A 22,395-nucleotide genomic window follows, 5' to 3' on the forward strand; every position below is an offset into this window, starting at 1 on the left:
AATCAAAATCATAGAAGAACTGTTTATGCCTGCCTCAAGCAGGTCAAAGATTTTAGTTTATCATAAACAGTTTAAAGAGTCCGTAATGGAGGCTGGCAACAGGCAAGACTGCTAGAAACTAACATATTGTATTAATAAAATATACTAGTGATTTTTTATCATTGTAGCTCTCTTAATCATACAACTGATATAGAATACCTGGAGACACAGCATACACATCAAAATCCTTGATCCCCTCTGTCTTTAGAAGCTCCTCATCGATCAAAAAGTTTCCAGTATAGCTTTTGGGCTTTAGTAATATGGAGTATGCAGCATCAGCCATGATGTCAGGTGTTCTGCACTGCTTATCCACTCCAGATCCTCCTAACATATCCATAGCAGCTGTATGTATAGCTAACAAGAGGGAAAACACACTTGTGAGAAAGCACTTAACATACAATCAGTGAGCAACCAACCAAGTTTCCATGCAATGAAAATTTACCTTGTTACGCAAGGAACTGTATATAGTCAAGCAAAAACCACAGACGCACACCTTGTAACATTTTATTTTTTAACAGATGTATACATATTAATGTTCTCTGTGTCTTTGTGTATTATAGAAATATATACAATTTAATTGAACAAAAACATTTTTTTAACTGGTTCTCAAACAGTAGCTGGAAGAAACATATTCCCACTCGTAATGCAGATTATTTTTAGCTGTAGGATTTTAGGAGGGTTGTCCTGCTGTATTTCTCGTCACCCAACTGCATCTTAGTAGGACTCGTATCTTTATTTAATCTCGGTCATTCCTGAACTTTTTCCAGCCGCTCCATTCCGGATTTACTGGGATGTTTAGGGTCATTGTCATAATGTTAAAGGGAACATAAACTGAGGGGGATATGGATTTTTCCTATTAAACAATACCAGTTGCCTGGCAGCCCTGCTGATCTCTTTAGCGGATGATTCACACCTGAAACAAGCATGCAGCTAATCCAGTCTGACTTCAGTCAGAGCACCTGATCTGCATGCTTGTTGAGGGGCTGTGACGGAAAGTATTAGAGACACAGGATCAGCAGGAGAGTCAGGCAACTGGTATTATTTTAAAAGGAAAATCCATATCCTTCTCAGTTTAGGTTCCCTTTAAAGTGGATCCGAGATGAACTTTTACTTATTGCATAATTGTGTTCCTTTCCTATTGTTTATAGGGCATTCCTCAAGCCAAATACGTTTTTGTTTTCGTTTTAATGCTCTAATTCCCTATAAACTAAATAAGCCACTCCCACGGGTTTTCAGAGAGCCAAGGCACTTTCAGACAGTAGCAAGGGCTCATGGGAGCTCAGTCTGGGCAGGAGGAGGGGGAGGTATTACTAGCCAGAGATTTCAGAGGCAGAGGGGAGGAGGGAGGAGGAGGGGGGATTAGTTTTCTTTGCTCAAGATGCAGATAAGCTGCTTCTGTGTAATGTTTACAAACAACATGGCGGCTGTCATTGTATCACAGGAAGAAATATTCTTATTCTATTAAAGCTGTTTGCAGCTAGATTTGCTGTGTAAACTATCTAAACTTTAGATAAGATTTATAGACAAGTTACTTTTTATAGTTAGTTTTTCATCTCGGATCCGCTTTAAGTCCACTTTTGGTTGCGTTTACCTCTTCTGAGAGATGGTCTCCCATAATGAGAGCTCTTTGATACAGTTACAATTTCACAATGGATTCTGTAGTGTGTGCTCCCCATACATGATGCAACAAAGCAGTTTCAAACCATAACATTTCCATCACCAAGTTTATGGTTGGTATCAGGCACTTCTTGTAGAGAGCAGTCTTTGGTTTTCAGGAACATTTATTCATATAATAAAGCCAAGAAAAACAGCTTTGTCTGTTCAGAGCATTATGCCAGACCCACCTGACCTTTAAGTGTTCATGAGCAAACTTTAATCTTCTCCCGATGTTCGTTTAATCTGGCACACCTTCCATGTATATCTAGTTTGTAAAGGCTTCTTTCTAGTGGTAGGCACACGCACTCAGATATCAGTAAGGTGATAACTATGAAATTCTTGTGTTCTTAAAGAGAACCAGAGACAAAGCACCCTCATGTATTTTACTACATTTATCAGTGGGAACATGACAGTAAACACCTACCCTGCTTTTAGTTTCATTCTTATCTGCTTAATTAGTCTGTTATCAGCTGTGGTAAGAATCCCCAACTGAGCCTTCAGTCTAGGTTTGACCTGGAAACATTATAGCTGAGTCACTCTTCTGTGGAGTCTTTTCAAGCCTAAGCCTGCCCCCTCCTGGCTCAGCTTTGCATACTGAGAGCTCTGATGACATGGGAGGGGCTGCCTCTGCTGAGAGAAAAATCTCTGAAACAGACAAGTGTGGCTGCAATATGATCTGTGTGCTCTGTGTGCACTCTGCATAGATAATGATGATGACTGCAGTTTCATTCCTATGAGAGACACTTCCTACAGGCAGCTGCACATCATACCAAAATGAAAGCACACAGATGAAAGGCTGCAGCAGCCTTTCTCATATAGCCTAGACAGCACATCCAGAACAACTCATAACCCGGAAGCAGAAAGGATATGAGCTGGCGGCCACATTGGATATTTCCTGGAGCAATAATGGATAAAAAAACAAAAAAAAACACTAAAAAAGGCACACCAGAGTGGCAAAATTATCAGGTAGAGAATTTATTCTTTACAAGCTATCGACTGATATGTTTATTTTGTGTGAAACGTTCATCTCTGGTTCCCTTTAAAAAGGGAACCTGAAGTGTAAGGAATCCGGAGACTGTCATCTTCATTCTCTAATAAACCATGACATTTGCCTGGATTCTGTGTTTATGCTTTGCCTCTGTAAGTTAATGGCCCAAAATCAGAATGTAGGATCACATGCTTTGACCCTGGTATGACTCCACTGGCTGAGTGACCATTGCAGGTGTGTGACTCAAAAAAAAAATATTAATATAAAATAAAGCTTAATGCTCAGCATGAGAGGCAGGCGACTACTCCCCTCAGTTCAGGATCCCTTAAGAGACAACCATCTTTTAGCATTTGCATTCTGCTCCTGGGATGAACTTGGGGTGGTCTAGCCTAGACAAAGTGGTTGCTGAAAAGTTCTCCACTTACATTATAAGATGCTTATAACACATTTCTGCAAGGTCAAATACATGTTATATACTTTTTTGTAATATAGAATATAAAAAAAGCATATTGGACAGAAAGGGAGTGCAAGTCAGTGAGGGTCTCCACCTTTTGACCATTACTAACCGGTTTTGTGGTCTGTATTTATTTGTATTTTTTTTTTTAATTCAGGTGTGAAAGTTTGCAATCTATATTTTTTTTTTATTTAGTCAGTGAAGATGTGCCTTTACAGGAACGACTGTTTTCCTGGCATTTTGATCAGATTTTTATTTTTACTATTCTTTATAATATTTTTTAGAACCAACAGTTCGCCTCTATAGCAATATTTTCAGGAATTGTTAAAGAACTATTTCACACTTTAGAGCTTAGAAGCTGAAACTTACATAGCAACATAAACAAACTGTTCAGTTAACGTGTAGGATTTTAACCACTTCACAACTGAGGGGTTTTACCCCTTGAGCACCAGAGCAATTTTCACCTTTCAGCGCAATTTTCACCTTTCAGCGCTCCTTCCATTCGTCTATAACTTTATAATTCCTTATCACAATGAAATGAACTATATCTTGTTCTTTTCACCACCAATTAGGCTTTCTTTAGGTGGGACCTTATGCCAAGAAGTATTTTCTTCTAAATGTGTTTTAATGAGAAAATAGGAAAAAATGTGGGGAAATTTTTTTTCAGTTTTCGACCTTTATAGTTTTTAAATACTGTATTTTTCGGACTATAAGACGCTCCGGACTATAAGACGCACCTAGGTTTAAAGGGCAAAAACTAGGGGGAAAAATAATATATATATATATATTATATATATATATATATATATATATATATATATATATATATATATATATATATATATATATATATACTAAACCTGGGTGCATCCATGGTCCAGGAGCGTGTTATAGACTTTTCCTTCCCCCAAGAGGTCTCTGTCCCACTGCCAAGCAACATTAACCCCTGCTGCCATCACAAACTATACTAAACTACATTTCACTAACCCCTGCTTTCCCCTCCCCCCAGCTACACAACTCCCCCCCCCCCTCCCTAGCTACACTAACTAACCCATTCAATTACAGGAGATCTCACCAGCCTGGGTGGCAGCTGGGTCTGGTCTGGGTGTCCATGTGGTCCATCAGCAGCACAAACGTGATCCACGGTGTTCCAAAGCAGCATAGGATCAGCTGCTTTTATCATCCACAATGCTGTCCCAATGAAACTTCAATCTCCCCAGCAGGCCCAGCAGCGCGATCCACAATGTCTAAGCGGCATAGGAGAAGGCGCTGTTATAATACACTTTGATCTCCCCAGGGTGACCCCGCAGCGCGATCCACAAGGACAAGCGGCATAGGGAAATCATCCACATGTAATCCGCTGTAATCATTCTTTTTAATCTTTTAATCCAGCCCAGCTTCAGCCCAGTCGTCATCAGCAATGCTTTGTTCTTTAACCTTCTGATCCAGTCCAGCGTCAGCCCAGTAAGCCCTGCAGCAGCGCGATCCCAGCTGACAAAGTATCGGAACATCTTCAGCCGCTAAAGCGGCAATCCTCGGGGGCTTCCGTACTTGAATTGTTTACTTCCACTCTCATGACCCCGGCGCATGTGTGTCCCGGGGTCATGTGATGACGCAGCTACACAATTCAAGTACGGAAGCCCCCGAGGATTGCCGCTATATCGGCTGAAGATGTTCTGATACTTTGTCAGCTGGGATTGCGCTGCTGCAGGGCTTACTGGGCTGACGCTGGACTGGATCAGAAGATTAAAGAACAAAGCATTGCCGATGACGACTGGGCTGACGCTGGGCTGGATTAAAAAGAATGATTACAGTGGATTACATGCGGATTATTACAGCGGCTTTCCCTTTGGCGCTAGTCATTGTGGATCGCGCTGCGGGGGCACCCTGGGAAGATCAAAGGACAAGAGGATTATAACAGCGGCTTCTCCTATGCCGCTTAGACATTGTGGATCGCGCTGATGCCGCTGCCACACACTGCGGACTACCACTGCTACTGCTGCCATGCCACCCACTAGGGAAAAAAAACCAAGGTGGGTTACATTCGGGCTATAAGACGCAGTAACTATTTTTCCCCACTTTTGGGGGAGAAAAAGTGCTTCTTATAGTCCGAAAAATACGGTAATGCATGCTACTGTAATTAAAACTCATGAAATTTATTTGCCCTTTTGTCCCGGTTATAAAACCGTTTAAATTATGTCACTATCACGTTTGGCGCCAATATTTTATTTGGAAATAAAGGTGCATTTTTTTTTCAGTTTTGCGTCCATCCCTAATTACAAGCCCATAGTTTATAAAGTAACAGTGTTATACCCTCTTGACATAAAAATTTAAAAAGTTCAGTCCCTAAGGTAACTTTTTTTTAATTTTTTTTTTTAATTACAAAAAAAAAAAATTGGGGCGTGTAGGAAGTAATTAGTTAATTTTAGTGTAAAAGTAATGTATTTGTATATGAAAAATGCCACAGTAACTTTTTGTTTATGCGACCTGCTAGCGTACAGGAAGTACGCTTGGAGGAAGGGTTAGGAGGCTGGGAAACTGTATTTTTCTCATAATGATCGCTGCTTCTCGTAGAAGCAGCTGATCATTGCGGGGGGGGGGGGGGGGGGGCAGAGATCAACGAACGGGAAAGGTGTTTCCCGTTCATTGATCTCCAGGCGAGTGGACATGCTGGAAAAATTTTTATATTCGATCTAACGGATTAATTGAACTAAATTATCTAATTGAAAAATTGTACCATGTATGGCCACCTTTAGGATTTTCTATTTTGACTGTGTCTATCTTGAAGCCAAACCTCACATTTCCTCCCTTACTCTGTATCATTGCCCGCCCTCCTCCCAGTCTTCAGACACTCCCACCCAGCTCTGCAGTAGAAAGTGCATTGTCTCAGCATGAGAAATATTGGCCAGAGAGGAACAGAGGTGTGGGAGGGAAAAACAAAAGTAAGAAGAAAAAAACTGGGGAATGATGATGTTTTATGGAGAAGTAAGAGTGATTTTTAACTTTTAGATTGCCTGGTTAGTATCTTTATTACTTGTTTACCAGATAAAAATAAAGAATTGATTTTGGATTTTATGCCTGACAGTTACACTGTAAGCTTCCCACAACTGTGCTGCCCCCACTAGTGTATATGGCCTATTAACCACCTTAGCGGTATGGACGAGCTCAGCTCGTCCATTACCGCCAGAGGGTGCCGCTCAGGCCCTGCTGGGCCGATTTTGATAAAATAAAAAGCAGCACACGCAGCCGGCACTTTGCCAGCCGCGTGTGCTGCCTGATCGCCGCCGCTCTGCGGCGATCCGTCGCGACCAACGGCGAAAGAGGGTCCCCCCAGCCGCCCGAGCCCTGCGCAGCCGGAACAAATAGTTCCGGCCAGCGCTAAGGGCTGGATCGGAGGCGGGACGTCGGCTGACGTCAGGACGTCGGCTGACGTCACTCCGCTCGTCGCCATGGCGACGAGGAAAGCCAAACAAGGAAGGCTGCTCATTGCAGCCTTCCTTGTTACTTATGCTTGCCGGAGGCGATCGGAAGAACGCCTCAGGAGCGCCCTCTAGTGGGCTTTTGCATGAAATAGTTTTTTTTAAATTGAAAAAAACCCTCCCGCAGCCGCCCTGGCGATCTCAATAGAACGCCAGGGTGGTTAATACGCTAGTGGTAGAGGGCAGGAAAACACCTGCAGATTATCCTCCTCAAAACAGTCAGTGTAACACAGGAAAATCAGTAATGGATAAGAATATTCATAGAGCAATTAAACCTAAATTAAATGTTTAAGATAGAACAGGTTCTAACAGACAAGTCGTGCTTTGCTGGAGTCTCTCAGTGGCAGGATGACATGTTACATAACAGCGCTCAGGTAGGTGTGGTCGCTCTGCTCACATAGCACTCCAGACTTCCTCATGCATCCCCAATCATTTCCAGATGCCCCACAGTTGTCTCAGAAAAGAATAGCTAGAGAAAAGGGGAGAGAGAGAGGGGGGAGGGGGAGAGAGAGAGAGAGAGAGAGAGAGAGAGAGAGAGAGAGAAAGCTAAAGGGGCTGCGCATAGTATAGCCCCGGCCTGCTGCACAGACCGAGATTGGTCGGGAGGCTCCAAATCAGTTAGATGGTGGTTGCAGGCAAAGAGGGCCCTGGTGCAGCTGGGGTGCAGCTGGGAGCCAAAATACTCTGTGGTCTGTTGGAAAAACCCTAGCTCTGTTGGAGGTGAACTAGGGCTTTCCAGCGTCTAGAGAACTGAGTGGACTGGTGGAGGAGCACAGGTCCACAGAGTGGTCCCTGGGGCTGCACTGTGCTGCCGATGCCTGTGCCTGGGTGCTGCTGCAGGGCCCAGCGGCAGGACCTGGGCCAGTGGCTGGCTCAGCTAGCGGGCAGGAGATTAAGGGCAGCAGCAGACGGAGCCATGTGCAGTGCAAAGGCACAGTGGAGGAAATATCAGGCTTTTTCCGTGGCCGGGATGGAGCAGGAGAGGGAGCAGGTTGAGCGGTGGCACATATACCCCTTCGGGCCGTGGCAGGGAAGCTTGTTCCTGTGGTGGCATCTGGCATCCCTGTGCGGCAGCGATGTAGCCCACGTGATGAGGAGCTGGAGGAGCATTAAGAGCAATGTGGATTAGGTGGCCTTTGGGTCCTCGGATCGTGGCAGTGGAGCGGCTGCATATCCTTAGGTGGCGTCTGGTTGCCCCCAGCAGCAGAGTTGTAGCTGCCCCACGTAGGATCCTGCAGGTCTCCATCCTCCTGATCATGGTGGTCCAGATGTAGCAGGCCGCAATGGAAAAGGCTTCACCTGTTCAGCAGTGAGAGAGTGGCCGATGCACGCAGCAACAGGAGCATGAACAGTCCGGGCGGGGGTGATAGGATAGCATGAGCAGGGCTGTGGAGTCGGTAAAAAAAAAAATCAAAAAAAAAAAAAATCATCCGACTGTCTATGAAACCACCGACTCCAGGTACCCAAAATAGCTCCGACTCCTCTACTCTGACTCCTTAGTTTAAAAATTACCAGGGCTGTGGATTTGGTCCAAAAATCATCCGACTCCCCGAGTTTATGAAACCACCGACTCAGACTCCAGGTACCCAAAATTGCGCCGACTCCAACTCCACAGCCCTGCGCACGAGCGTATGAACAGCTGACCGTTCGATCAGCTGGCAGTCCAGTATCTAAAAACAGGCACCATGGACCAGTCCCACGTGTCTGCTCCTGTATTCACGCATCCTCCCTTGTAGATGAGAGGGGATTAGGGAGTAGAGGCCAGAAGAAAAAGGACAGAATGGAGAAGAGGCCAGAGCACTGTGGCCGTGGCCATCTTGTTGATGTAGATAATTATCTGCCTAAGGTGGATGTAAAGGCAAAAAGGAAAAACTGACCGCCGGGCTAGTCTTGCAAGTTCAGCGCTGTATTGCGAGAAAAAAAATGTCCACAGTGTAACGGGTATGCAGCCTACTCCCCTCCCCACTCACTGGGCGAGATTTATCAAAGCATTACAGACAGGTTTTTTTTTTTTTTTTTTCTTCCAAACTCAGCATACCTACAGGGTATATCCCGAATGATTTTAAGGCTTCACAGCAGTGCTCCTCATGTCGGGTAAAGTTTGCATCACAGTTTGAAGAGTTATTATAGAGTTTATTAATGATAATCAAAAGAAAATACCAATAATAACAGCCAACATGAGGTGATATAGTGATTATGCTGTATATTAAAATAAATAGTGCACTACATATCCACACACCCATTCAGTACTGTCCCCAATCACCCCCTCCCCGGCAACCCCGACCCTAAGTCACCTCCGTCCAGCCAGCAAGCTGCTTCCCGACAATAACAGATACAGGCGCCCACAGGGAGACAACAGGGCGATGCACAAGAGGCACCACAGAGAAGGAAAAATATATGGCCAAACAAACGGCTCCCACCCACATCCAAGCAGAAAGCGCCCAGCCCAAAATCATCCACACCCTCCACAAACTTCCACAGTGGGACAATCCAAAGGGACAATCCAAAGCTCCACACCTCTCCATGAACTCCAAACTGTGCCGAAGCATCCCAACCACCGCTACCAACCAGGCTGTGCCAACCAGCTCAACAGGTGCAAAGCAGCAGCTCTCCACAGCCGGTCAGCAGTCAGCCCAGGCCATGACAACAGCCTGGTGAGGACCTGCGGCTGCACACCACAATCGTTCCCAGCCAGGAAAGGGCCACAAGGCCGTCCCCAAATGCCTCCAAGTTCCAGTCGGAAAGTCTTAAATCTAAGGAACACCATCCCCACTGTCAAACATGGTGGCGGAAACCTAATGCCCCGAGGCTACTCCTCAGCTAATGGACCAGGGAACCCAACCCTAGCAAATGGCAGCGTGAAAAAAGAGCAAAACATGGGGACTCAACGAAACCACCAGGCAATCTACAGAGCAGCCCCGCCCCGGGCACCAGTGGATATTTCAACATCATATTAATCAAAAACAAACAGCAAGACCCTCCAACCTGGAAGATTTCAAGCTCATTACCAGGGATAAAAGGGCAGACATACCTGTCCCACATGCAAAAAGCTGGTCTGCTATCATAGTAAGCGTCTGGCCGCTACCATAGCCAATAAAGGCCTCTCCATTGACCATTGAGAAGGGTGCAAACAATCCCGGACCGGACACTCTCCACTCAAATGCAGACAAAAGCCGAGAAATACTCTCCCTGCTCAACAGTGCCTCCCGCACACCGCCCCACCACACCCCGGGAGACACCCATACCACCCCCTGCCAAAACAAACAAAAGAAAACAAAACAAGACAAAAACACCCTCCAGCTGAGCGAAAGCAACCCCGAGTCAAGACCCACCACGGACACAAACAATCACGGGCAGCACCACACACTTATTTTTTTGCCCCTTCCAACTGACACACATCCATGCATTCTACATTTAACTTTTCATTCAAACTTAGATCACAGTCACATGCACACATACACTGCGCTACTCTTCTGTCTCCCTCTTTTGATTTTACCTCACTCCTCTCTAGGGTTTCAGCGCCCTCCAAATTTCTCTCATAGCTATGAATTGATTTGAAACTATCTCATCCACATCCATCCCTGGGCTTTCACACAGATCTTCCATTCTCATAAGCCATTCAGAGAAGACTGGGGCTTCTGAGCTTTTCCAATATTTCGCTAATATGTTTTTAACCACTAAAGTGCCTATTTCCTTCAAATTTACTGACAGTTCTAACCAGCAGGGGAAACAGTTCTGCTTGATAATAAGAAAATTCGTAAATCCTAATTAATAGCGGCAGTTTAGCATGAATTTCTAGAACTGCACTACAGCTAAGAAAAGTGCAAATCCATCCCTAAACTGTCCCAGATTAAGAAGTGCTTAATAGCACTTCTACAGATTGGGTAGTCCAGGCTAGACATGATTTGTGAAGTGCTCCTCCCCCTGCTGAATCCTGTGAAACTGTTCTGTGCTTAATCCGTCCAGTGCTAGGCATTGATGCAATACAACAGATGTATTGGTTGCCTTGGCAACAGCAATTTCCCACACACACTGTCTGAGAAACCCTCTTAACTTCTATTTTAGAACAGTTGAAGATGAAAACGACACTATTTAGCGATTGCTTAAGATGTCTGAGTCAGTTCTGCATGGATTTCTAAAAACCTACCAATATTTTATCTCAGACATTCTTGATAAATGTCCCCAAGGGAAACTAAAGCAGTGCCACAGACAGAGCTTCAAATTATCAGGCACAAACTGGTAAGGAGAGCAAACTACACACTAACAATACTTCTAAAGTCGGAGTCTGAGGCCTCGTATGAGCTTTGGCAGAATGCACTGCTATCCCTTTCCAGTAAGCAAATAGACCACGCTAAACAAGATCTTTTCTACAGGCAAATTAGGGTCTTCGAGCAAGGAGATAAAACAGGACGTATGCTTGCACACCTTATTAGCCAGGAAAGAGCTCCTACACAAATAGCTACTCTAACCACTTCAATGGGGCAACATCTCACTCATCCAGAGGAAATCAATAATTAATTTAAAAACTACTACTCAGATCTATATACCTCTAAGATTTCTAAAACTACTGAGGAGATAACCTCCTATTTGAATAAGATTACACTTCCCCACCTTTCAACAGAAGACTCAGCTTCTTGATATGGAAATTACTCAAGCAGAGATAGCTATGGCTGTGGGAACTCTTAAACAAAAGTCACCGGGATTAGACACGGCCTACCCTCTGAACTTTACGCTACTTATAAGAAAATTCTAGTCCCTAAACTCCACTCTTTGATTAAACATATACTCACTGCTGGCCAGGTCCCACCCTCCATGACGGAGGCTCTTATTACTGTAATTTATAAGAAAAGTAGAGATTCTGCTCAATGTTCTTCCTATAGGCCTATTTCATTACTGAATGTCGTTGGGAAAATCCTAGCAAAGGTACTTGCTATCCGACTCAACGGTGTCATTGCCAGTATTGTACATAGAGACCAATCCGGGTTTATACCTGAGAAAGGCTGCGACATTAATCTTAGGAGGTTGAGGACTACTAACCTCTCAATTAAACATTCTAATTCAGGAACAAGAGTTATTGCCTCCTTAGATGCCGAAAAGGCATTTGACACTGTTGAGTGGGATTACATATGGGAAGTCCTAAAAAAATTCAATTATGGGGATTACTTCATAAAATATATCAAGGCTCTCTACTTTAATCCCGAGCAAAGGTTCGCACTGGTGGATACATTTCATCCTTTTTTTTTTCTAGGCCGAGGTACACGCCAGGGGTGCCTGTTGTCTCCTGCCCTTTTTGCTCTTGCAATGGAGCCCCTGGCTGCGTCCCTCCGCTCTTCTCCAGATATAGTTAGGCTACGTACTTCAGGGCTAGAAGAAAGATTATCACATTATGTGGATGATCTATTGCTATCTTTAGTGGACCCCTTTCACGCTCTAACTTCAGCTCTAAACTTGATAGATACCTTTGGAGAGTACTGTGGACTCAAAATAAATTGTACTAAGTCATTACTGCTCCCCTTAGACCACCTGCCAGACTCACCTGTGGTCACCACACCTTTGCAAATAGTCAACCAGATTAATCACCTAGGTGTGGAGATCACTTCACAAGTCTCCACTTACTATCCTCTTAACATAGCACCCCTCCATACCCAAATAAATTCCAAATTTCGTGCATGGGACACTACCACTTTCGTTGATAGGAAAAGCAAACTTGGTCAAGATGTGCATTCTGCCAAAGCTCCTATACGTATATATAGGAACACCACGACCCTGAACTCTTCTCGTTTCTTCTCTGAACAAATTATTGGTCTCCTTTCTATGGAGCTCATCCACTCCTCGAATAGCATTATCCAATATCCAACTTCCCGTTGATAGAGGGGGTATTGCTCTGCCTAACTTTAAACTCTATTATTGGGCAACGGTGATCTGCACAGTCTACTGGGGATTTGCACAATCAGAATATAATCCTGCTACAGCCTTAGAAGCTTGAATCATAGGCTCCAGTATGGCCCTATCAGCTCTCCCATATAGAGGCCCTAAAGCACTTCCGCATCTGACCACTCCAATGAAAACTACTGCCAAAATTTGGGATATAGCTCACCAATATCTGGTTAAAAGCAACCATTGGTCTCCATTCACCCCTTTATGGAACAATGTAAAACTAAAAGAATTCCTCACCATCCCTGACCCTTCAGCATGGGCAAATAGAGGTATTTATAAGCTTAAAGGAGGACCCAAATTAAAAATACAAGATTTCAGAAATAAAATCTATTTTCTAAATTATAATAATACATATCACCCTTTTTTCAGCTGCATGATGACAAATCTAAAATATTTTACATTTATTGGAAGAACCCCTCCTTTCCTTTCATATTGCCGGGACAGAATCCGGCAAACTGCTGGAGTAGAATTGTGGCTGGCAAAGGAGCAATTGCTAATGGCTGCCACCTGTATAACCCTAATAATGAAAAGAGAAGGGTGAAAAGCATGAACTGAAATGCTCATAGGCTTGAAGGAGTGTTTATTTTTTTTTGTATGTGTCAGAGTGGTGCAACTAAATATTTTGAATTAAAAAAAAAATGTTTGGTTTGGGTCCGCTTTAAGGACATAGTCGACCAACAAAAACTTCTCTCCTTTGACGAGCTTAAAACACGATTTTCTATTCCCAAGTCCATGTTCTTTAGGTACATTCAACTTCGCCATGCGTTTAATACTCAATTCTCCTCTCAATCTATGACAGTTATCTCTAGTGTGATAGAGAAGAAGTTGATTATGCACTCAGGTATCACTGAAATTACTTCCCAATTATATATTTTGATTTCTCACACAACAAGCGAACTCAGCAAACCACTCGTAGCCTGGAGGAGAGACCTTCCAAACGTATCGGTTAAGGACTGGGAGGTGATAATTGTTGATTTTGTGAGTCCCTATAGCAGCAAAGCACAAATTTTGTGCGCTCAAATTTCTCTAAAGAGCATATTTCACCCCCCAGAAAATGTCTAAAATGAAACAGGATGCATCTGACTTGTGTTGGAGCTGTACTATGGATAAAGCAGGTTTTTTCCATATTTTTGGGACTGCCAAAAAAAACCCGTAAATTCTGGTCACAAACTCACGACCTGCTGCCCAAAGTTGTAGGCCCACACATTCCATATACAGTAGAAACTATGCTCCTAAACCACTTTGGAGACACTACTCTCAACGAACATAAATTATACCTCGCCAAATTATTATTATTTTATGCTAGAAGGGCAGTTGCAATGGCATGGAAAAAGCCGAACCCACCCAACATTTCTGAGCTTAAAGCCCAAATGAACACAGACCTTCTCATTTATAAAAATATATACGAAGGACGGGTTTCTACAAAAAAAAGTTCTACAAAATCGGGAAAAAATGGCTAAAAAGGTTTGCTGTACCCTGATGACTTACTTTAGAGGGGAAGGGGGAGCGAGGGGAGGTGGGTTGACCCAGATGAAAGACCTAGATGTTACTTTTTGGGGGTTCTGTGTTTTTTACATGTTTTATGTCAATGGGGTACGCCGTTTTATGTGCCCTTTCACTGTTTTGTAATGTTTTGTACTGTTTAAAAAATTTTTTTTTTTTTTATATTGAAAACACTATACTTCTGATCTCTGTTCTGGCTAAAAAGAGAGCCAGGGTAGTGCTGAACTCGCAGCACTAGCTCTGCTGTAAATTTATCATGTTTGCCTCTAAATTAGCTTTTAAATAACAAAAAAATGGTAGGAACAAACAGTAACAGTGAAGTACCTGTTTTTGGCCACAAAGCATTGACAGCAATTTCTCCCTTGAATTCTTCGGCCATCCCCAAAACACACATAGACATTCCATACTTTGCAATGGTATATGCTAAAAAGAAAAAAAAAAAAAAAAAATGATAAAAAAAAAAAAACTAAAAACAAAACACCACTGCTGTGAGCATCTTATGTTTTGCACAGCTGCATTACCCGTCATATCAGACAGACTCTCAGTGCCCTGATACATTACACATAAAACCTACATGCAGGGATTACCTGCGGTCAAGGCTCCCATTTATTACCATAATTCCAGCATGCAGTGAATCCTCTTCACTGCTGCAGCTGCTGTTTGCCAGGATCACACCTCAGGTGTGCTGGAAATAGCCATCATTAGGCTGCACATACATCACCAAGCTGTATAAGTGTGGCATAATATTGGTTAATAGGTGCTTAGGACCGACAGGAGCAGCAAAGGTGTAGGTGGTCCAAAGCAACAGTGGAACAGCAGCTGCAATGATGAAGAGGATTCACTGTGGGTTTTAACTAAAAATGGGAGCTTTGGCTGCAGGTCCCATATTTGCGCCCGTATAAGACGCTCTGGAATACAAGACACACCTAGGTTTAGAGGGCAGAAACCAGGGGGAAAAAATATATATATACTAAACCTGGTGCGTCCATATTCCAGGAGCGTCTTCTACATGTTCTCCCCCAATTGGTGTCGTCCTGTGTCCCCCATGTGTCCTGCTGTGTGCCTTATTTGTCCTCCTAAGTCACCTTCTTTCTTAGTGTTCCGCTTCAGTCTCCGCTACCTCCCCAGTGTGTACTCGGCTCCTGTGTAAGTGTATATGTAAGGGTATTGGGCAGCATACCTGATCGGCCATGCCCACGAGGATTGCAGACCTTCTCCTTCACGCAGCTGGTGACACGATCAGTACAAGTCCTATCACTAAAGCCAGCTACGCAAAGGAAAAGGTGGTCTGCAATCCACGTGGGCATGGCAGATTAGGTAAGGTGCCCAATACACTTACACAGGAGCTGAGGGGACATGGAGGGGGGGGGGGTGGGAGGTAGTGGATGCAAGCTGGAGTTAGCGGGCACACTGCACACACATGCAGGGAATCCTCAACGTGGCGGCGGTCAGCAGTTCATATCAGCGGGAATTCGCAAGTTGTGGATTCCCTGCATTCGCCGTATGAGATGCAGGGACTTTTTCGTCCCATTTTTGGGGGAGAAAAAGTGTGTCTTATACGGCAGAAAATAAGGGTAATAACTGCATATGGGAACTGTGTGTTATGTTTCAATGCCCGATGCGCATGTTAATGAAATGCTTAGTTAAAATCTAAATTGTGAATAGGACTTGTATAATGCTGTGGATGACTGAACGCAGTTCACTGTACTCCCAGTTTAATTTTAGCAGAGTTGTGTAGAGTTTTGCTGAGAGCAGAAAATTGCAATTTTGAGTAACAAAATATTAATACCTGTTTTTTACAATATTTATGTCAGGAAAGGGTAGGAAACTGTAGGAATAAATTGGAAACTACCCACATGCTGCTTTGGCTACAATAATATATATATGTAATATATTTTTTATGCAATAATACAGTACATGATAGAGTTTATATGGGCAATCTTGCCCTCTTCTACTTACTAGATCTCATTTATACACAGAGAAAAACACTAACTACAATGTAGTGTGAGTGGAAAGGAAGGCTATCTTATCTACTATCAGAATCAGATGTTCTGTAAGCAGGTCATAGGCTTCACTGTTACCAGGGTAACCGATCACCCACATACATGGAAGGTCCAAAAATCACCAGTGTGAAGATTTCAGGGGAAATGAAGGTCAATCGCACATTATACCGTTATGCACTTTTAATGCCGGCATACAGCATATATGGTTTTAGGATTTTTTTTTAATGTTAGAGTAGCCTTCAGGAACAAGAGATATTACCTTTACCTAGCTGTTACCTAACGTAACAAGGTTTATTAAATAACCTAGCCACCTGCCATTTCTGGCTGAAATTTGTACAACACAGCTTTTCAAAGCAACAGAATGTTTTCTTGTTTGGGGGGGACCAAACTGGTGCTGGAAGCTTATGATGCAGAATATACGGTATACATCCTTTATATTTAAAATTGTACTGGCTGCATAGTAAACCATGTATATTATTTTATTAAAATTTGGAGGACAACCAAGGGGATTAATAGTGCAAAGAAAAAATTAGCAAAGGTGCCCACAGTCATGAAAGGGAATCCAGAAATGCAGGCACAATATGATTGCCTTTTGGCACCTTCCAGGTATATAAACATGACTGTCTGCCAGAACATACCGGTATACATTTATGTCTATGGAAAGTAGTGACCAGTACTCATAGTCAATGAAAATTATTCAGAGTTGATGCAGCATGAAAATTCTGAATGCAAAGTTGTGCAGCATGAAAATTCTGCTGAGGTGAAATTTGGTTAGTTAATTTTCAGCTGAATAAATTTGCATTCACAATTTGCATAATCCTGTATCAACTTGGAATTATTTGCATTTCATTCAACAAGTCACCAACAATCCAATCCGACAAACAACTGATTAACACTGATAAGAGATCAGCTGAATTCTACCTAGTCTCAATTCAGAATAGACTTCAGTAGAAATCGAATTGTGAATTGAATTGCTAGGGTTGTGCACTATGCAGTACAACAGTATGCAGCCATTTATTCCCTTTTAAGGTGCATACACACATCAGACTATATATAGTTACATAGTTATTTTGGTTGAAAAAAGACATACGTCCATCGAGTTCAACCAGTATAAAGACTATAGTCTTTGGGAAATGAAAGATCACAGACCAATCTTACCACCCTTCATGTAGTATGAGAGCCATACTCTACACCAGGGGTCTCAAACTCGCGGCCCGCGGGCCATTTGCGGCCCGCGATACAATATTTTGTGGCCCCAGGGCCCCAGAGCTTGTAGGGGCCCCCAGTGGCTACAAGAGGAAAAAAAAATTTTTCAAATCGGCCTTATAGTTTTTGAGAAAATCGATTTTAAAGTTGCAAAGGAAAAAAATACACATTTAAAAACCCGCCGACTTTAATGGTTAATAGCAAATCCACCTTAAATGCTAGAAACCCTAAATTTGCAGGATATGTTAAGGAGATCATTAGGAATAAGAGGAAAAAACAATTTTTCAAAAAGACCTTATAGTTCTTGAGAAAATCGATTTTAAAGTTTCGAAGGAAAATAGTATACTTTTAAATGCGGTAAATGTCACTTTTAGTAGCAAGCCTAACGGTAGTGTAATTTTACATGTATCAAAAGAAAGAGCAATACATTTCCTGACAGAGTTTCCAGGGGGTCCATACGCAGCCGCAGCGCTTTGGCCAGGGATCGCTATACAGCCGTAATATGGCTGTATGAAGATTCCGGGCATTTTTTCCTATTTTCCCAATTTTTTTTTTTATGTTTAGAGTGGGCGGGCAGAGGCGGTGATCCGCCGCGATTGACGTCAGGAGGGGCAGAGCTGAAGCTGAAAGCTCTGCCCCTTCCAGGAAATGCCGGCGGATTGCCCCCGGGGCGATTTGGGGGCTCTGCAGCCCTCGTTTTGCGGCGGGGACACGTGAACTCCCTTATGCGGCCCAGCCTCATCCTGACTTTGCCTCCTGCGGCCCCCGGGTAAATTGAGTTTGAGACCCCTGCTCTACACAGTCTTTTCTATGGAGCTGAACTCCCCATCAGAAAAAAAATCTTTGCAAGATGCTGCACACACAGATGCTGTACAGACACAAAATATCAGTATCTGCAAAAGATCTGTTCCTGCCAAAAATCCATTCCTGCAAATTGCAATGATAGTCTATGAGATCTGCAGATCATCATACACACATGATTTAACTGACATTCATCTGCAGATCAAGCAATCATCCGCAGATCTGAAAATCCATCCTGGTGGATCTGATCTGCAGATGAATGTCAGTTAAAGAGACACTGAAGCGAAAAAAAAATGATGATATTATGATTTGTATGTGTAGTACAGCTAAGAAATAAAACATTAAGATCAGATACATCAGTCTAATTGTTTCCAGTACAGGAAGAGTTGAGAAACTCCAGTTGTTATCTCTATGTAAAAAAGCTATTAAGCTCTCCGACTAACTTAGTCGTGGAGAGGGCTGTTATCTGACTTTTATTATCTCAACTGTAATTGAACTGTTTACTTTTCCTCTGCTAGAGGAGAGTCCATTACTTCACAGACTGCACTGAAAGACTAATTTTGAATGCTGAGTGTTGTGTAATCTGCACATATTATAGAATTATGCAATGTTAGAAAAAAACACTATATACCTGAAAATAAAAATATGAGAATATTTTCTTTGCTGCTAATCTTCTAGTAATTATTCATAGCACACAACCAATTCATTATATCATATATATTTTTTTGCTTCAGTGTCTCTTTAAATCATGTGTGTATGATGATCTGCAGATCTCATAGACTATCATTGCAATTTGCAGGAATGGATTTTTGGCAAGAACAGATCTTTTGCAGATACTGATCTTTTGTGTCTGTACAGCATCTGTGTGTGCAGCATCTTGCAAAGATTTTTTTCTGATGTGGAGTTCAGCTCCATAGAATAGACTGTGTAGAGTATGGCTCTCATACTACATGAAGGGTGGTAAGATTGGTCTGTGCTGTGATCTTTCATTTTCCAAAGACTATAGTCTGATGTGTGTATGAGCCTTAACTCCTCCCTCCGCTCAATAAAGACTTTTCATCCTGCCCAATCATCCATTGGATTGGTAAGCTGTTCTAAACCAACTGGCAGTTAATCAATTGGGCATGTTGATGGCAGATCACCAACATATTTATTTGAATCAGCTGGGAAAATAAATCAATAAATAAAATTCATGTATGGTTAAGCCTAGCAGAAATAAGATGTCAACCCATCTGAGATTGACTGAGTCACCTTTCAGTTGATTAGCAGCTAGTCTGGAAACTGAGTTAAAATGTATATGTACAACTTACCACAGTGATTCTTAAACCAGACTGGATTTAAGTTGAGTGGAGGGCTGAGGTTCAGAATGTGAGCCACTTTGCTTCTTTTTAAGTATGGGATACATACTTTTGACCTGAAAAGATAAACCATGTTTCAGTATATGAAAACATAGCTTCACTTTACTTTAAAAATAGTTGAAAGCTCACTTGAATCCCCTATATTCACTTATGCAGGCAAGTATATGGTTAAGTAAAGGGTGGAGCTGCAAACAGAAAGGGGAGGGGGGTTGAAGCTAGGCAACTGTGCTAAAAGAAAAACAATGACATGTCAGGTGGCTTTCCAATCTAAAATAAAGCCCTAGGTCTTGCACACATTAAAAACAAGTATGGCTACTATAGCTGCCAAGACAAATGTAGCTATATAATCACAAATTCAGAAGATAGAGCTCAACTAGTTAACTAGAACAGGAACACTAAATGGAAAGTGTGATTGAATAAGCCGCAGTGTTCTCCCCAGGCTCTTTTAGCTAGATTTGGTGACCACCCGGCTGTCATCGGCTCCCCTCCTCACCTCCTCCTATGCTGTAAGCACAGTTGCCCTGCATTTTCAACTCGCCCCACCCGGCTACTATTTCATGCCACCCGGCTACTATTTTATGCCACCCGGCTACTATTTTATGCCACCCGGCTGGAAAAAAATTCTGGGGAGAACACTGAAGCCACTGTAAGGGTGCACACACCAAAATGTAGCGTATGCACATTTACTAAGCAAAAACCAGCCATGTGCATGTATGATGAACTTCAATTGCCATTCTGCAGGGGTGTCCAGACTTTTTAGGGCAAGGGCCCGATCCTCTGGCGTAATAGGGGGAGCAGCCACTGCCCCCGTGGGGGGGCACTCATGGCCGTTTTGGGGGGCAGGAGGGGTCGCAGCATGAGGGGAAAGCTTTGCACATCAGCGGGGAGGGGGATAGCCCCCCCACCTCGGCCTCTCCCCTCTGCGCTCTCCCTCCTGCATCTATTTAAATGGCAGCAGCGGCGGCAGCTATAATTACCTCCATTCACCACGGAGTTCGCCGGTCTGTAAGAGCTTCTCCGATCTGCAAGGGCTTCACATTACTTCCTGTTACAACAGGAAGTAATGTGAAGCCCTTGCAGATCGGAGAAACCCTTGCAGATCGGAGACCTCCAGCGGTGAATGGAGGTATTTATAGCTGCCGCCGCCGCCACTTAGATAGATGCAGGAGGGGGAGCGCAGAGGGGAGAACGAGGTGAAGGTGGGGGGGGGGGGACAGGACTGCCCCCCCTCCCTACTGATGTGCAAAGCTTTCCCCTCATGCTGCGACCCCTTCTGCCCCCCCCCCAAAACAGCCATGAGCGGGCCCCATGGGTTGGGCCCGCTCAAATTCTTGCAGGGGGGCCCGGGGACTTCTAGTTACGCCCCTGGCCCAATCACTGTTTTTGAGAGTGCTGGGGGCCGAACTAGAGAAATCAAACACATTTTTTGCTGATTGCTGTTAAGTATACTATGCCTGTGACATTTTGTCAAATAAAACATTTCCACAGGAAATAACCTTTATACTGTATGAGCAGTTACTACAGTGGCAGCTGCTAATCAGTGGCTGTTACTGCTATGGCATGCAGTACAGCTAGTATGGCCTGTGGACCGCATGGGGGAAAAACAAAACAAACAAAAAAAAAAACCAGTAAAACCTTTGAGGGGTAACCAGAAATGAATGAATCCCAGCCATCACCGATGGCACAGCACTCACCTGCAAACAAAGCTGCTGCACTGACACATTTAGGGCCTGTCTCCACTTCTGCAGGAGTTGTCTGACAGTTTTGCATTGCTGTCAATTGCTTTTATGCATGTGCAAAAAAAACATTCTAGTGTGAACTAGCCCATTGATTAACATTGTGTAACGATTGTGGAATTCTCTCCGTGATCAGCGCACAAGACGTGCGCTGACACTGCGGAAATCCTCCACAAGCGTATAATTTGAGGGAACCCAGCAAAAGGTGCAATGCACCTGTAGAGGAAAATTGCTGTCGGCAGGTGGAGCTGTGGAGTGCAGAGGAACAGCTCCTCTGCCCTGCCACAGACGCCAGACAGAAATTGCACGAAGGGAAGAAATGCAGGGCAAGATAGCCCTGAAAGAGAGAGATCAAAGTGACAGAGGGTATGTGTGTCCACCAATCTAGTCGCCACCCTGCGACGATGAACACACAACCAGGAAGATAAAGTGAGAAGGCAATCGCCAGAGATGGCGGTTGCTAACAGCGACACAAGACCGAATAAGCACAGATGAGGAATGTATGTATGTCCACCAACCTAGCCGCCAACCTGCAACGGCGGACACACAACAGAGGAAACCAAGTGAGAACACAATTGCAAGAGAAGCGATTGCGAAAGAGAATGAGCAAAGGGACAGATTGTATGTGTGTGCACCAATCTAGTCGCCAACCCGCGACTGTGCATACACAACAGCAGATATGAAGTAGGAACGCAATCGCGAGAGAGGCGATTGCCAGAGGTGACACAAGACTACAGCAAGGCAGAGCATGAGAGTAGCAAAGGCACAGCAAATCATACAATGAGAAGATAAGGAAAAAAAACAAACGGTAACTAAGCGCGAACACCGCACTCATTCGCAACAGCGAACGCGTTTTACCGCGCGGTCTCCGCGTGTTAAGCACAACAGAGACAAGCACGCCTAACTAACCACCGACAGACAAACACAACACAAAGAACGCGAGCGCTTGCTTAACGGTTACCTCACCGAGCCTCCAGCAAGCGTTCGTATCAGACAAGACAGATACACGAAAACAGGAATAAGTGAGAGATACGATCCACTGCTCTTTCCGGTAGAGCGAGTGCGATCCAAGTATAGAAAAAGAGCGAGCTGGATCCACTGCTCTTTCCTCCAGAGCAGGTGCGATCCAAGTACAGCAAGAGAGTTGGAGAGCAGAAGGATCCACAGCCGCTACTGCTAGAGGCTAGTGCGATCCAAGCACGACCGACAGATGAACAGAAGGGCCTACCAGTAAC

The 22,395-nt window shown here is 43.7% G+C and overlaps 1 protein-coding gene across 1 annotated transcript in view; it reads right to left on the reverse strand.

The window, feature by feature from the left end:
• Positions 1-22,395, reverse strand: part of HSDL2 (hydroxysteroid dehydrogenase like 2) — a 92,088-nt gene that overhangs the window by 21,993 nt on the left and 47,700 nt on the right. The window contains exons 6-8 of the mRNA XM_068234297.1: positions 19,377-19,480; positions 14,381-14,479; positions 199-393 (exon numbers count right to left, since the gene is read on the reverse strand). Coding sequence (XP_068090398.1) covers positions 199-393; positions 14,381-14,479; positions 19,377-19,480 — 398 coding nt within the window. The remainder of the gene's footprint in view (positions 1-198; positions 394-14,380; positions 14,480-19,376; positions 19,481-22,395) is intronic.

Source organism: Hyperolius riggenbachi, chromosome 1, assembly GCF_040937935.1.
Source record: "Hyperolius riggenbachi isolate aHypRig1 chromosome 1, aHypRig1.pri, whole genome shotgun sequence".
NCBI lineage: Eukaryota > Metazoa > Chordata > Amphibia > Anura > Hyperoliidae > Hyperolius > Hyperolius riggenbachi.